The sequence below is a fragment of the Neolamprologus brichardi genome, chromosome 5 (assembly GCF_056152115.1).
Source record: "Neolamprologus brichardi isolate AB-2024 chromosome 5, ASM5615211v1, whole genome shotgun sequence".
In the NCBI taxonomy this organism is placed as follows: Eukaryota; Metazoa; Chordata; class Actinopteri; order Cichliformes; family Cichlidae; genus Neolamprologus; species Neolamprologus brichardi.
The window spans coordinates 11,025,011-11,041,522 of NC_142108.1; the positions used below are offsets into that span (position 1 = coordinate 11,025,011).

General features: G+C 40.3%; 1 protein-coding gene across 2 annotated transcripts in view; it reads left to right on the forward strand.

Annotated features, from left to right (window-relative positions):
* Positions 1-604: 604 nt before the first annotated feature.
* LOC102787422 (histone deacetylase 7-like) overlaps positions 605-16,512 on the forward strand; it is a 40,538-nt gene continuing 24,630 nt past the window's right edge. Inside the window, exon 1 of one of the 2 annotated variants that reach the window (XM_006784476.3) lies at positions 605-955. In XM_006784476.3, the coding sequence (XP_006784539.2) occupies positions 937-955 (19 nt within the window). In that variant the 5' untranslated portion in view covers positions 605-936. Of the gene's footprint in view, positions 956-10,495; positions 10,696-16,512 lie in introns of those variants that run through there. The other variant, XM_006784477.3, reaches the window with a different exon arrangement.

Genomic DNA, 16,512 nt, shown 5'->3' on the forward strand with positions numbered 1-16,512 from the left:
AAAAAAATCTCAAATACAAAAGTCATGTGCCTTTGATAAGCATCCCAAGTCAACTGATCCCTTTGAGGAATTGGTAAAAACGTGTTGTTTTGCAAATTTCTAACAAGATCCACTCTGAGGCATCAAAGTTTTGTGGATGACCTAAAATCATTTACAATCTTAAAAAAACCAAAAAAAAACCATCCAAACTACTGTAAATTGTTCTATGCCATCAAATACAAAAAAGTCTGAGACTCTCCGAGTGATAATCGTGCTGTTGTTCCTTCGGTGTTTGCTTCACTTCGAGAGATAAGCACCACTGTAATGTTTAAAAGTAAAAATCATTAAAGTTTCACGCTTGTCGCAGTTTTCTTATTTCATTCTTGTGTACTTTGTGCATCCAAAAGCAACACTTCCTGCTATTGTCTGTCAGACGCAAGTGACTACACAATCTGTCGCTCTCTCTTTCTTTTTGTCTGCACGCGTGCGCACACACACACACACACACACACACACACACACAATGTCCACAAACCCCATCCCCTCCCTCCTCTCTGGAGCTTCTGGTGCAAGGGGAGCCCTGCCAAATAAGTTAGTTTGTGTGTGTGTGCGTGTGTGTGTGTGTGATAGGGCAGAGCAACTGTGTCTTCTCTGAAACAGAATTAAGAGTAGCGACTTCGAAAGAGTGAGAGAGAAAAAGAAAAAAAAACTACAGCGAGATAGTTCAGCTCACATGAGAGGAAGTGCAAGACACAGAAAAGTCAGAGGGAGCTGCTTGTGTCAAGCAGTTGACTGTGACTCGCTTTGTGAGCGCACGGTTGGGCTCCGGCGCTGCAGCACCACCACTCCCCTGTCAGAGCAGGAGCTATCTTCTCCCTGAGCTTTCCACTCCGTCCCACCACTGCCTCCTGTGACTGACTGGACTCGCTGTGGGAGCACGGAAGGACCACTCGCTGAATGTCAGCGCAGAAAGCCGGTGAGCTTTTGCACATTTTCTATTTTCTATCTATCTGTGAAGGAATAATTAACAGCTGTGTTAAAAAAAAAAAAAGAGTCTTCTTCAGGGACTGAACGTAAATGTATCACCAGGAAAGTATGTCAGCCTTTCATGAACTTAGTGGATTTTTAGTTAAACTTGCAGATGTGGACGTGGTTTTTTTGGTCCAGTTGTTGGACAGTGGTTTTAAGTGCTAAGAGTTTTGGTTTGGCTGTGAGTTTTGAGAAGATTGGGTTTGTTCTTAATTTATTACACACACTGTAATGTATGCAAACACTTTAAGATCATACATGTTTATCAAACGCCTGGGAAGGACACTGCGGTTGGGTAACAAGGATAAATGATTTCTTACTCCATTTGTTTTGTTTTTTTCTGGCTTTATTTGTTTGGTTTTGGACGTGCTGTTTCTCAGGATTGGGAAGGGGAGAAAATTGGAAACAGAACCAGGCACCCTGGAGACTTAGTGTGTCCACGAAAAGTATAAGAGCGCCTAAAACGAGTAGACAGAAAACAACAGTCCCTCGCTGCGATGAACTGCTGGAGGAGACAGAGCGATAGAGAAGAGACGGCGAAAAGGTGGAAAGAGATTTGTTTGACAGTGAGAGTTGACTGGTGGCACAGCAACCAAGGATATCATGAGTAAAGGAACATTGAAAATCTGTTGACATGACAAATCTTACTTTAACATCGCACACTTTTTTTTTTTTTGGGGGGGGGGGGGGGGGGGTGTTTGCCTGTCTTGTTCTTGCCAAGCCTCATTTGTAGAACACAGGTAAAGATAGGGGGGCGCACTGTACAGCAGGTTTAGCTTTTCACCACCTCTTCCTTGTTTTCGTGCACTGTGACTCTACATACAGTAAATCTTCCTGCATAAGATGAAACGCTGGCTTCGGCCTTTGGCTCCTCTCTCGCTCAAAACACTAAACTTTGGCTCTATTTTTACTCCCGTGCGCTGCTACACATTTAGAGACTCAGCTACGTGTTTTTTTAGGACTATAAATCAGACTTTAATTGCTCTGCTGTCTTTAAAGTAATGGGGGACATGACGGCTCTTTACATAGTTTTGTTTGGCTGAATTAAAAGAGAAATTTAAAACTTGTAAATTGAGGATTTATAGCAACATGTGGAAGTTCATGGACAAAATGATTAATTAATAATAATGGATATTTGTGGCCATTTTGAAAGCGTATTGGAACGTGACAACCTATTTGATTTGATTGGAGAAGAAAAAAGTGCAAAATGTGAAATCAAATTTGAGAAGACAAACAAGTAGATGAACTTGGTAGTTTGTGTTTCTGGTGCTGTGATAAATCATCAGAGTTCTGGTTTGTTTGGTTTGTAAAGGTCGGGGGGCAACAGGTTAAGAGGCCACGGTCTTCTAAAAGTGGCCTTCTGGGACGTCACTCTCCCTCTCGGTTTCAGACTTTGTGTCTGAGGCCAAGGGAAGGACTGCTAAAAATGTTTCATTTTGACATCTGCGATATTAGTCTTGCGGTCTGCTGTGGCTTTCTCTAAAGGTTTCACCTGAGGTCATTGTGTTTTTTTGGAAATCTCCACCAATAATTTTTGTTTTCTGATCAAACCTTCAACACATCATTTGTTTTTGAGCACCAAAATAACCTGTGGATTTGCACCGGCCCATTACATTTTCCGAGCTGCTGATTGAGAGTACTGTAACTTGGCTTTACGGCAGGCCAGAAGTGCAGCAAATCAGAGCGGCTTTCATCAGGCCGGCTCTGGTCTAAAGAGGGTTCTTCATGACAGGAGAGGCTGCAAACTGGAGTCAAGTGAGCACTATAAAGCAATGAGGAAGGACGTGTAGAGAGAATCTAGTGAGTGTCCTTTTATAAGCTCAGGTCGTCTTCTCAGGCTGTTGTTTGTTTTGATTAATAAAAACAAATGACCCAGTCATTAATATTTATACTACCATCTTGTGGAAGTGTGCTTTTACTGCAAGAGCCTGATCTGTGGCGGCGTTGAGCTGAACTGCAGGAAGTAGTTTCATTTGAGAGGTTCAAACACTTTATTAAGACCTCTGGTCTGGTCTTAAATAAATCTTATTTAAGACCAGATCCAAAAAGCTCTCATAGCAGGAAAGATTATATATCTTAAGGGTTTTGCTTTCCTCTCTGTTTAAATTTTTATGTAGGCAACAGCATGGGTTATAAGCAGGAGGATTTTCAGAAATGCACTGTGGCCGCTGCGAGCGCAGTTCCACATCTTAAGACCTTTCTTTCAAGAAGAGCAAAGTTTACAGAAGCTTCAGTGAAATCACCACCTCGCAGGTTTGTGCAGCCTGATATGCAAAATGCGTTAAAAGCCACATTGAACACATTGTCAGAGGTTTATACACTGCTCCAAACTTTGAAATGTTTTTCACACACACTCACAGAGGAGTGTGAAGGCGTCACAAAGCGACACTTTCCAGTGTCACAGACAGTTTCCCAAGAAACCAGGCGAGCGATGAGCGCCGTCGCTCCCCTCTGTGGCTTTCCTACGCTTTGCTGTCGGGAGTGGAAAAGCTTTAGAGGCTGCACCCGCCGCTGCAAGCGGCCTCCAGCAGCCTCCCTTGGTTCAAAGTTACCACACAGCTGCTAGCTCAAGCTTAGCGAGGCCCACCTGAACACGTGCTATGGTTTTATGACACAAGTTCGAAAACCACAATTTTACATTGAATACACGATTTTTGTCTTTTTCATTTTTACTGGCTTTCATTTAACTCGCTTTTGCAAACCACATTAACAACTTAAAGCACCATTAATTATGCTAAATTGTTCTTTTTTGCCACTTTGAGGAAACAAAGCAAGCTATAAACACAACACTAATATATCACTCATTTTACACTGTGGGCCACAAACAGTCCACTTTGATTTTAAGTGGGCCAGACCAGTGAAACTCCTTCTGTCAGTGTAAAGAAGTTGAACTACATTCAACAACAACAACAATCAGATTTCTTAATACAGGAAAAATAAGTACAATTTGGACAGTATGTCAAATTTTGGGGCTTAAATTTTGAGACATAAATGTGTAAAATTAACATCAAAAAGTTCTGGTAGCTCATTTCTCCAACTGTAATTATTAAACAAAACTTTTTCTAAATTACAGAATTTTTAACTTTGAAAAAGGATCACATTTCTGTAGCAGATAGTGAAAAAATAGGAGGTTTTCTGTCATTTAATTGTTTATCTATCTATTTTCCAGTGGGCCAGCCTGGAGTCTTTGCCAGGCCGATTCTATTCCCCGGGCCTTATGTTTGGCACCGCCCTGTAAAGTGTTGAAGCATCTTCACTGGCTAACTTTTATCTATCTGATGCTCCTGCATTTGTACTTAACAGTAGATCATGTTAGCTTTTATGATAACAGCTGCACATGAAAAAGAGGCTAATGAGAGTTAGCGTTAATCTAAACAGGAAAGTGGTGCAAAACCAAAACAATGAGCCTAAAGACTGCAGAGGTTGGAAGTGAGCACCTCATTTGAGGTGGCACACAGCAAATATTCAATCCTGTGCTGCTTGAGTGCGTCCTGTTTACCATCCCCTCGTGCACGCTTTCTGTCAGTTTACTGTGTCTGCTAAAGTCTTTTTGTGGGAAAACTGGAATAACTGGCACAGTAGTGAGAAAAAAAGGAGCAAACATAAAAAATAAACATATCAGAATGAAAGAGAAAACTGGATAAGTAAAACAGACTGCACATTAGAGGTGGGAATCACCATACATCCCACGATACGATATTATCACAATACTTAATGCACGATACGATATTATTGCAATTTTTTTAAATATTTTGCGATATTCAGATTCTGTACATAAAGGTAAACTTTATCAATATTCATTTTATCTAATATCAAAGTCTCACACTCAATCTTTCTCTCATTTCAGTCAGTTATATTGTTGACAAACTGAACGGTTTGTATTACAGTCTAGTCCAACTTAACTGAATGCAACCATCTGGTACAATTATAGCTATTCTGAACTATGCAATTTGTGAAAACTATGCAGCCCCTTCAGCAACTGAAGAATTTGAAAGTAAATTAAAACAAAATATAATTTTACATTAAATAAAAAAGTTTTAAACTTAATTAAAATAAGACATGTCTTAAATTAAAATAAGTAAACTGTCATGTTTATTGCTGCCAAAAAAAAAGTTAAACACATTTGGACAGTGAAGGAATGTCAGGATTCTTGCTCAGAAAAAGGATCAACATGCTCTGAAGTTAGAGCATGTTCCAGTCCACAAAAACTTTATTTGTAACAAAATATCGATTTCTGCTGTCCCTGTATCGATACATTATTAGCAAACAAAATATCACGATACTACACAGTATCGATTTTTTCCCCCATCCCTACTGCACATAGCGCCATCTGTGTGCATGTTTCCCTTCATGTCGAAGCACGTTTCTGTCTGCACAGATGTGTCTCTAAGGTAAGATGACAAAAAACAATAATTTATTGTTGTTTATGGATCCTCTGCTTCCACCCATTTTCAGGAAATCTGTCCGACTGATAACTCCACACATTCCATTCCCAATCCCAATAATGTACTGAGGTATTTCCGTGCCTGACCCCTCCAATATCATGCACATTATCCGCATCCTGTGGTCAGTATCAGACAAAGAAATTACACTTGCACAGTGAGCAACAACAAATTGCCATTTGGTAAATGAGACCTGCCATTTTTTTTTCACCCTTTAATCACTTTTCACTCTTCCTATCTTTTCCTTTTTCCGTTCTTTCTGGCAATCTGCCCTGCAACTGCTGCTCCCTCCATCACCGTATTGCCTGACTGCATTCCTCTCATTCCTACCGGCTTCCTGTGACTGAATGAGGAGCGAGCCCCACCGGCCACAAACCTCCACCTTGAAGTCCTTCCCATGTATCCCGTGTGCCATTTCACTCTATTGCTCCCTACCAGTGTTTTCCGTTTTAATATCCTTTTGGGAATTTGGGGGAAAATTGATCCCCGATACCTCGCTGACATTATCACTTTATGCCAAGGTGAGGATATTTTTACTGGAGGGTCTAGTCAGACCCCACTGTCCAGAATCCAAAAGGTTTGCATGGTGAAATGTAAATACTCAGTGCTACCAGCAGCCAAAGTGCTCGTTGACTGCAAAGGCAATAAAGTGATGCTGTGAGGGTGGAAAGTAAGAAGGGAGAGCTCTACTAACATCTGTAGACAATGTATTAACATAAATATTAAAAAATAAAATCATTACCAACCTTATTAGGCTGCAAATTCCAGCTGACAGTGATCACTGCCAGCTGAAAGAAGCCTGTTTTTGCCCTCCTTAATATGAATAATGATGTTTTAATAACAGCTCATGGAATGATTTAATAAATCCTAAATAAGCTAATTTATTGGCAAATGTAATTTTAGTAGCAACCGTTTCCAATTGACCTCTATATCTGTAAATAGGAGAAGCTCTGTCTGAAGCATGTGCTGTTCAAACTCCAATCAAATTCAATTTGCTCGAACGCATCTCAAATGATTCAGGCCACAGTCAGCCCCGTGACTCTGGGATGGACTGGTAAAACCTGCCAAGAGTACAAGGAAAAGCACAAAGTGCTGTTGATAGGAGGGGTTTTTTTTAATTCTCAGGCCACAATTTTCCCTTTAGGTACATAATTTAACAACCACAAATCTACTGACTCCATCATAGGACCAGTCTGAGTCACATGAAATGGAAAAAAAATAGAACTGACTTAGTTCGCTGACAGTTATCAGTTGTTCTCTCTGTGATTAGTTTAAGTTAGGTTTTCCAGTTATGCTGACTTAATCTGGATGAGCACGGATGCAAAAGAACGTGTGAGTATTTTTAGCAATAAAATAGCATATTGCTGTCCAGGAGAGGAGAGAAAGAGACATAACGGCAGATATTTCAAGAAAATTCTAGATAGTATTTTTTATGATATGGAGAAAACACTTCCTGAACAATGTTTTATTGATGCTTACAGCTCAGGGACAGCAGCATTTATGGGTAAATGTAAATAAATAAACTATCAAAATGAGAATCTACTGAGAATTTCCCTGGAAACTTTAAGGAGAGTAAGAACATGGCTTTTTAGTTTAATCACTAAAGATACTTAACTTTATAAAGCTTAGCCTACACAATACTGTCGCATGACAAAACTGAAGAATATTTTCTACCTGGGATGTTGTGTCCTGGGCCGAGCTCTTTTAACCAGTTGCTTAAACACGGCAGTAATTTCCATCCACCATTTGCTCGTCCTGTCATGGAGTGCAACTATCGAGTGCAGCTAGCGATGCTCGGCTGAGTCATTTGTGTACTTTTGGGTCACACATCACCAGCTGCTAGTACAGTACTAGCCAAACCTCATTTCTTTATATTCTGAAAGGAACATTGGAGATAAGTGCAGTGATTCATTGAAACATGAGCAATCATACATGGAAATACAGCAAAAAGGCAAACACAGAGTTTGTACAATTGTAATGAGCTTGAAAGTCGGTTTTTAAATAGGCCACCTTTAGTCTTCCACACTGTCTCCAATCTCCAATCTCTTACACAAGACTTTTAATAATTTCTTTAAGTACTCTTCAGGAATAGTTCTCCAGGCTCCTTCAAGGACATTCAAAGCTCTTATTTGGATGATTGCTGCCTTTCGTTCCGTTAGGCTTGTTGCCACTGATTTTCAGTCCTGTTCTCTTGTAATTTAGCATACCTCAGCCTTCACTCCCTGTTTCTTGTCTATAAGAATGGCTTACTGAAAGCTTCTGGTAAGACTTCAATGAACAGCAAATGCATCAAGTGAAGGTCCAGGTGCATATCTCAGGTCTTTGCTGGATTTTTATTTTTAACTCTTTTTGTTTTACCTTCACTTTAAGGACACACTGCACAACATGCTGAGATGAGGTTTCAGCTAATAGTTCTTTGGGAATCACTTTGTTGGTGCAAAATTATTATTTTATGCCTGTTAAACTGTTGTCTTTGGCATTTTTCATTGATTCAGCTAAAGGAATTGGTACAGATTGTATATTTTTCCAACAGGCTGCTAGTACAAATGCCTAAAAACACAATTTAAAACCGGTTCTTTGATAAGTTGTCTGCAATGCATAGAAACAACACTGGTTCATCTCTTGTGAAAGGTGCCTTTTTATGCTTGAATGGGTCAGTGTTAAGCGGCTTAAGAAAAAAAACCCAAAACAAACATTCACCTGAAAATGATCAGGACTGGATTGAAAATGAGTGGAAAAATCCGCCAATGTCCAAAGAAAAATTCCGAAAGACCTTTGGAAGCCTGGAGAACTATTGCTCAAGACTCACTTTAAAAAATTAAATAAAATTTAGGCTCCTTGGAAACAAAATAAAAACATTTGAGGGGTGACATATGGTATTGACTTTTTCATGGCTTCACAGCTTGGTGTGTGGTTAGCAGGAGTAATTTTCTTGCACATTTTTCAGAGTCCTGTGGATTGATCAAGTAGCTCCTTTTTTAGGTACTAAATCATTATCGGAGGCTTGGCTCTTGCTGTCAGAGATACCTGGGCTTGTCCCATTGTTGTGAGGACCGTGGAGCACAAACGTATGGTGTTGCTGTAGCAACGATATCACAGTCTATTACTTTTATATTATACCGATATTATCACGGACAATGTGATATATCTACTGTCCAGTGAGGTTCACATGGTGGTCAGATGACAAATTAAAAAGTAAAATTAGCAGTTAGCAGTTAGCTAAACACAGACTTTCATGGCTTCCAGGTCATTTCTGTGGTCAGATTTACATGTGAGATAACATAAAACTGCTCCAGATGTGCACAATGTATTTGCTATAAAACTGACACATTCAAAATAACTGTTTAACTATTTGCACAATATGATCATTAATAAGGCAAAAACAACATTTAACCTGCATTGTCGTCCTGCAGCAAATCAGCAACTGCTGTGTCTACATAACTGCATATCAAACACAGAAAGTTATTCATCTTTATAGATGTATTGTGAAAGTCGTTAAGGATCGTGTTAATCAACGTTACGGTAGTTTCACTTTACTCATTGTTAAATTATGCTGTTGCTGTGGGGATGTGTAGCGTGGCTTTTGTTATGTCACCAGTGGTGACTCATCCTATTGTATTTCAGTCAACTGTTACCTACTGCGATACCTGCATTCTTCTGTTTTTGGAAGTGGAACTTCGTAACGATGCATGCGTGTATTTTTTTTTTTTTTTCATTTTTAGCCTGATGACTGTAGCTACAAGTCTTTTTGACTGATGACATGTCACGGTAAGTAGATACACTCGTTGACCGGTTTATTAGGTACACATGTTTAAATGCTCATTAACACAAATGTCTAATCAGCCATTTGAATGTGAAGTGGTTGCTGGTGCCAGACAGGCTTTTCTGAGTATTTCAGAAACTGCTGATCTATTCCACACCATCTCTGGGGTTTACAGAGGGTTTTGTCAGAAGTCAAAGGAAAAGTACCACACTGTAACTGAAATAACCAGAAGCAGAAGACCACACAGGGTGCCACGCCTGAAAGCTAAGAACAGGAAACTGTGTTTACACTTCAAATGGGCTCACTAAAAGTGAACAAAAATAGAACATTAGAAAAATATCGTGACTTTCGATTTTTGTTGTGTTAATCTGATGGTAGGGTCAGAATTTGTTGCAAACAGCATGAACGCATGGATCCATCATGCCATGTGTTAATGGTTGAGGCTGCTGTTGGTGGCATAACGATGTAGAGGATATTATCTTGGCAACTGGCAACAGCCTATCAGAGTATTGCTGCTGACCAGGTCAGTCCCTTTATGACTGCAGTGTAGCCATCTTCTGATGGCTGCCTGCTGCCTCGTGTCACAAACTTCAAATCATCTCAAACTGGTTTCTTGGATATGGCAAGAGGCCTCCACACTCAGCAGACCTCAATCCAACAGAGCACCTTTGGGATGTGGAGATTGCGTCACGGTTGAGCAGCTCACAAATCTGCAGCAACTGTGTGACGCTGTCACGTCAGTACGGACCAGGGAAAATTTCCAAAACCTTGCTGAATGTGTACCAAGTCCTGAAAGTAAAACAGGGTCCAACTCAGTACTAGCAACGTGTACACAGTGAGCGTTTCTTACTTGTAGCACAACAGTTTGCAATATAGCATAAGTACAGGAACAACAAAGTGATTCAAACTGATTATAAATCTATGTTTAAACGGTCTCTTTTTTTTTTTTTTCACGTTTATGCCAGATGTAGAGCAGAAGACACACACACAGACACACACGCATCCGCATCTCCCTTACCCCGCGGAGTTCAGCAGATGGAGCCCGCACACCAGCAGCACACACGCGGATGAAAGTGAGACTTCAAGCTGGTTTTATCAGCAGTTTCAACACCGACGGACGAACTCGGTGAGGAGGAGACAGATAAATAGAAAGCAGTGCGTGCACACTCGCTTTCTCTTACATAAGTTGATTACCGAGACATTTCGGAGCGCGGAGGTGATGTTACACTGTACGTACGCACGTACGGCTTAGACAGCGGCGCGCGCTCACGGCTGGAGCCGTCGCTTTTGATATTTTTACCTCGCGCAGTCAGATAACTGTCACAGTAACGGAGGAAAAACCCCGGCGAAGATGACGAGGATAGGCTGTTGGACTGTGCTTACGTTCGCCCGACTTGGTGTAGCTGCCTCGTAACGGGATTTTTACTCCCACCTGCCTTTGAAAGTTTCAAATACGTCGCTTTTGAACTTCACCTCCAAAAGGTAGGCGGTGTTTACTTTCTTAAAGTGTTCTGCAAAAGTAGCTAGAAAACGTGGTAAATGTTCTAATTACTTTAAAAAAATTAACCCACTGTCACTTTATTACTTTCTTGTGCACGTAGCCGAACTACTTACTGTGTCCACACTGTTGTATTGTGAAAATGTGAATTCAATTTCAGCTCCTCTGTTTAAACAACAAAAAACACTACAACAAAAATCTTTTGACTTCAGTCCAAAATCTGCAGGTGTAAATCCTAACATGACCGTGATGGTTATACACTTCAAAAATCGCTGGTGTACAACTGTTTAAAAACCGCTTAACTTACTATTATTATTATTATTATTATTTTAAATAAAGTGAGTTTCCATGTCTCGAGATCATGACCCTGCTATGGAAGTATTTAACAAAGAACTGAATGTATAACAAAAGGTGGCCCGGTAATCTAATCTGACAGACAACATGACTATTTTAGGGCGTTAAATGGGGCGAATAAGTGTGCAATTATGGCGTTAAGGCCTCATTGTGAGTGGTAGTGTAGAATTTCCTGTTGGATCTATATCTGCCCATAGCTGACAAACTCCACTGCTCATTCACTACTAGGAAACAACTGATGTGCTTTAATATGAGAGAAGTTGTGGAATAAGAAAACAGTTCAATCCCACCCAAGCCCCTTCAATCCAGGGAAAATAAAAGCACACCCACATATACACACCCACAGCAGCCATGCTGGTGTAATGGTCTCATGTGTCCAGGTTTGCTCCCTCTCTCACCACGGGATGAGGTCATAGCCTTTAGTGCTGTTACAGAGATACAGTTACATTAGTTTAATGTGGGCCGTGCCAGAGGAATCGACACCACCTACACCCCGCGGCCCCTTTCTGTTGCCTTTTAGATTTCTCTGCTCGCATCTATGTCCCTTTGTGTTTACAAAAGTGTATCCCTGAATAAAGACTTTGATCATATTGTATTTACCAGGCCTTGCTGTTAGCTTATCACCTTACCTAAACTATTCCCGTTGGCCCACAGGCTGTGGCAGCACACGGGTTAGTCACTATGACTAGGCCTTCTATGGCAGAGAGAACAAAAAAGATGATTCACACTTACAATGCTGATGTAGAAATTGTGTTACTGCCTATGGTAGACCGAGGCCTTTCGCAGTCAACTTAACTTTAGCTTTTTCTCACACAGCAAACATGAACTGACAGTGACACTTTGGTCTAAGTAGCTTCTCTGTGGTGGGGGCTGATATCAGTCAGTGTTGTTTTGTTTGGTTTAGCATAAAGCCTAGTTTCACTTTGCATTGGGGGGTCATAGAAAGAAATGGTGGTTTAAAACATACTAAATCACTGTATTTATTTATTTAACCTAGCGATTAACCAGTTGGTTTGGCTCATCTTATAGGGGACGCTAGTCGTCGTAGACTTGATTCCCACAAAACCAGTGGGACATACAGTATAATAGGAACCATTGGTCTTAATGAAAGCCTGATTTGAAGAGCCCAAGATCATGTGTTTGATTATCAAAGTAGATGTGGATACATTTTCTCTTGAATTCCTAATTGGTTAATTCATTTTGAGATGATGCGATAGAGCTCTATCACACAGGACAAAGGAACTGTTGTTTTCCAGTTGTTTATTTTCTTTTCGTGAATTATACGCACTGGATAGATTATCACGGTAGGCGCCAGTTTATTTTCATTGTCAACCAGCAAATAATCTATGGTCTAAATGGGATCTGTAGTATTGATTTTATCGAGCTGAGATCATAAACTGACCATGTAAATGTTTTATTTTCGCTTTGCATGCTGCATTGATGACTAAGCTGACCAGTTAGGGATCTTCCACCACCAGCATTAATCACGTCTTTCCAGTATATTTCGTCAGTGGTTTAAAAACAGTTGAGCAAACACTGATAGAGAACCTTTTTCTGACCCCTCTTGATTGCAAATAAACTCATACATTTATAGTAAGAGGCACAACAAAGACATATTTAGTGATAGGGTCGTCATCCGGTATCCATTTTGGGTGTCTCTTTGTCCTTTGTAGGGTAGTTATGGAGGAGAATATTAACCTTTTCCCAGGACAGATAACCTTTAAAAGTCCCGAGTGTTTTCCCTGTGTGAGCTCTGACAATAGGGACAGTGTTCTGGGCTGGCCAGAGCCCCAGATCACATTTCCTGTTCCTGATTTAAGATCAGCTCAGCTGACTACTGATACACTCTGCTCCTCAAAAAAAAAAAAAACAGTAACAGGACCATCACTCTGTTGTTTATCATGTGAACTCGTGTTTTTGTTTGTGAGAGGCATAAAATGAAGCATAATAGGGAAATCAAAGTTCAATCAAAGACCGTAAGCAGCAGCAAAAAGCTAGATTGTACCAGAAGACAGTAAGCTTATTCTTACTAACTGCAGAGTGCATTTGAAACAAAGAAGCCCTTCAGTGTACATAGTCTTCTTATTAGTGTGCAATAACAGTCAGCGATACATAGTATACCACAGACACACGAGCGAATTAGAGTAGGAAGTCAATATGAGGACCTGTTTTCTCAGTCAAATCAGCCTTATGCCAGGTGCTGGCTTTTACAGGGAAAAAAAAGATGTTTGCCTATATTTCTGCATGTGTGGGCGTGTAAAGGCCACGATCCGTCACATAACATCTGGTAATATCTGGATTACAGAGTAGGATGAATGTCTGTGGGTGGAGATGGGTTGCGCAGACTATTGATCTGAATCAGACCATGCTCAGATGATCAGTCACTGAAGTAATTTCTTTTGAAGTACGTAAAGCAAGTCAGTCGGTGCTCCCATCAGGTCAAACGGTGGTTCGTGCCTTCATTTGCATGATTAAGGGCAGAGTTATGTAAACATGTGTGGTATGTATAGCCAACACCTTTCAGAGCTTTAAAGCCTCATTGTTAGTCCTAAGAGTGAGAGGTACATCGTGCATGCGCGCATTTGTGTGTGCCCTGTGTGTGTCCTCAGGCAAATTTCGGACTCATCCCAATCATATGAATGCACTCTTGGCCAAAAGTTATCTCTGTTTTTTCCCCCTCTTCCAAAAAACAATGACCTCTTGGAAGTCTTGGAAGAGAAATATTGAAACCATTTCAACAATTGTCTGTCTTTTGTCTGTGAGACGTCGAGTTGGAGAATCACACTATGGGAGTTATATCCTCCCATTTGCAGCGAACTGCTGACCCCTCACCTTTTCCACCCCAGTTCAGCAACACATCATCACTAAGAAAAGTCTTATGTTATGGTGGAGTGTTGAAGGAACAGTCGCCAAAGCAGCACTGATGGCCATGACAGAAAGACGCGCTCACATATTTGCATCTGCTATTGTCCTGTTGAAGTTAAATGCAGGTATGCATGACTTGTGTTGTGGTGTTCTAAAGAGCTGTTTATACTGGTTTTGCCAGGGTTTAAAGAGCAAACCAAATCACAGTAAGAGGAGTTAAGCCTGTTCTGTTTCTCAATCAGTAGCTATGCCTTAGGGGTGCTTAAAAAGTGAGCACGGGCTGTTTAAAATATCTGTGTCGAGCCGCACAGCATGACAACGCTTGACAACCACACAACAATGGCATTAATCCCACCCATGATGCCAAATGGCTAATCGTCACTCCTTCTGCTGTACTACTGATTCCAGATGTTTCCACCAACTCAGTTTTGTGGGCATGTTTAAATAATTACACACATCTCATTATGAAACATATGCCGCAGACATACAGAAAATTCATTGCAGACATTTCAACATGTTTTCCTTGGGTTGAGTTATTAAATGTATAGTTGTATGGTTCCAGTTTCCTACATTTTTCATCATTTTCTATCATAGTAGGACTGAATACCCAAATCTTTTGGGATTTAATTTAAATTCACTGCTGTAGCTTCTTGGAAATCTTAATGTTGACATGACAGCTAACAAAAACAAACAATTGATCAACTAATCTAGAAATACACACAACAGCAAATTTATTTACTGCAAGCAAACTTCATTCACTAATAAATACCAATTATTGAACTTAAATCACAATAAGAGATACCTGAACTTATTTCTGTCCTATAAGACATCTATTTATTTTATATGTAGACGTTTGTCTTGCAAAAGCTGCCAACTGTTCATACAATGAACCAATATTTTCAATTTGCTGATAATGTTTGGAAATTTACTCAGAAATCACATTAAATCTATCAATAGGACTGATATAATTCAAATTAGGTTGAAGCTACTGACAGCAGGGATGCATATTCTGGACTTTATAAATTTGTGCCGTCCAAACTTTTTTCCCCCTACATGAACTTAAAGTTTTATCAGTTATCACAGAGTTCAAGTGGGAAAACTGCACGTGGTGGGTATAATTGATAGCTGAAGAAAAATAGCAGTAGCCAGAAAGAATCATCACCTGTGTATTTTGACTTTTGTTGCCATGATGCCAGGTCTCTCTTGGAAATGAGATTTTTCATCTCAATGAGATTTTTTTACCTGGATAAATAAAGGACTAATAAAATCACCTCTAGTCCGAGCGTTCACAATAAAATCAAAGATAAAACTAACCACAGAGATTTGTGAGTTCTGCCTTTAGCATTGAGTCGACGTTCCACAGCTAATACTGTGATCACAATTTCGCCTATCTCTAAGGGGAAAATTCTTGCTATTGCCCAAGACATATGCTCATGTGGCGAATCATCTTTCGGCCTAACTGAGATCCAGACGCACGAACGCCACAGATACACAGAAACATTTGTGGGCAGATGAGAATGCTATTAATACACATATAAGCACACACAGCCTCTCTCACACACACATGACACACACTCATTAAAGCAAGTGGTGCGATGTTATTAATATGTGGAGAAACCGGCACTGTCCTCAATCACATGCACTTGCTTGATTACACACAATAACACAAGTGTTAAATGACAGGTGACACTAAAAATAAACCGGCACGGTTACATATGCTGAAACTTGCTCAGAGAGCCACAGTGTTCCTTCAGCAGAAACAAATGGGCACTATTAATACACTTAATACACCAACACAAGCACTATTAGCCGTGTATGCACCCTCAACTGTCACACAAGCAGACTCTTCTTATGCAAACACAAAGACCTGCTGTGTACACTCAAAAGAAACAACTGCAAGCTATTAATATCTTAGGGTGCATAGGATGGACAAACACACACACACACACACACACACAATGAACACATAAGGAGATTGATACTCCAGCTGCTCGGAAGTGGGGGACAGAATGTGTGCAGCAGCTGTGGATTCCTATGAACGTAAGGAAGAGGAAGGGAGGCAGTGGAGGGTGGAGGGATAGGTGGCAGGACTGGGGGCTGCTAAAGGTGTCCCGCTTGGTGGAGAAGATGTCATTTTCTTTCCATTGTGAGTGCACAGGCTGGCATATTTGAGGCTTCGGTGTATTCATATATATATATATTTTTTTGTTTATTTTGTTCCTTTCGATGTATTTTTCCTCTGAACTTCTGCTCTTTCTGCTTTGTTGCTCTTCTAACGAAGCATAAACCTCACGCCTGCTGCTAGTGTTTATGTATATAGTAACAGTAACTAGCACTTAACATGATGTGTGGCATCCAGGCTTAACTCCATCCAATACCACTGTGGAGTTCAGGCTAAACCAGCAATAAACAAAACACATTTTAGCCACAGCGTGAATATAAATACTACTGAACGATATCTGTAGCTCTCTTGAGCTGCAAAGAAGCCATTCAACCAAAATAGCAGTTTCTGCTTGCCTAAATGAACCAAGAGGATGTTATGGTGAAGACTAACTTTAGAAACAGGAAGTCACTGTTTCTTT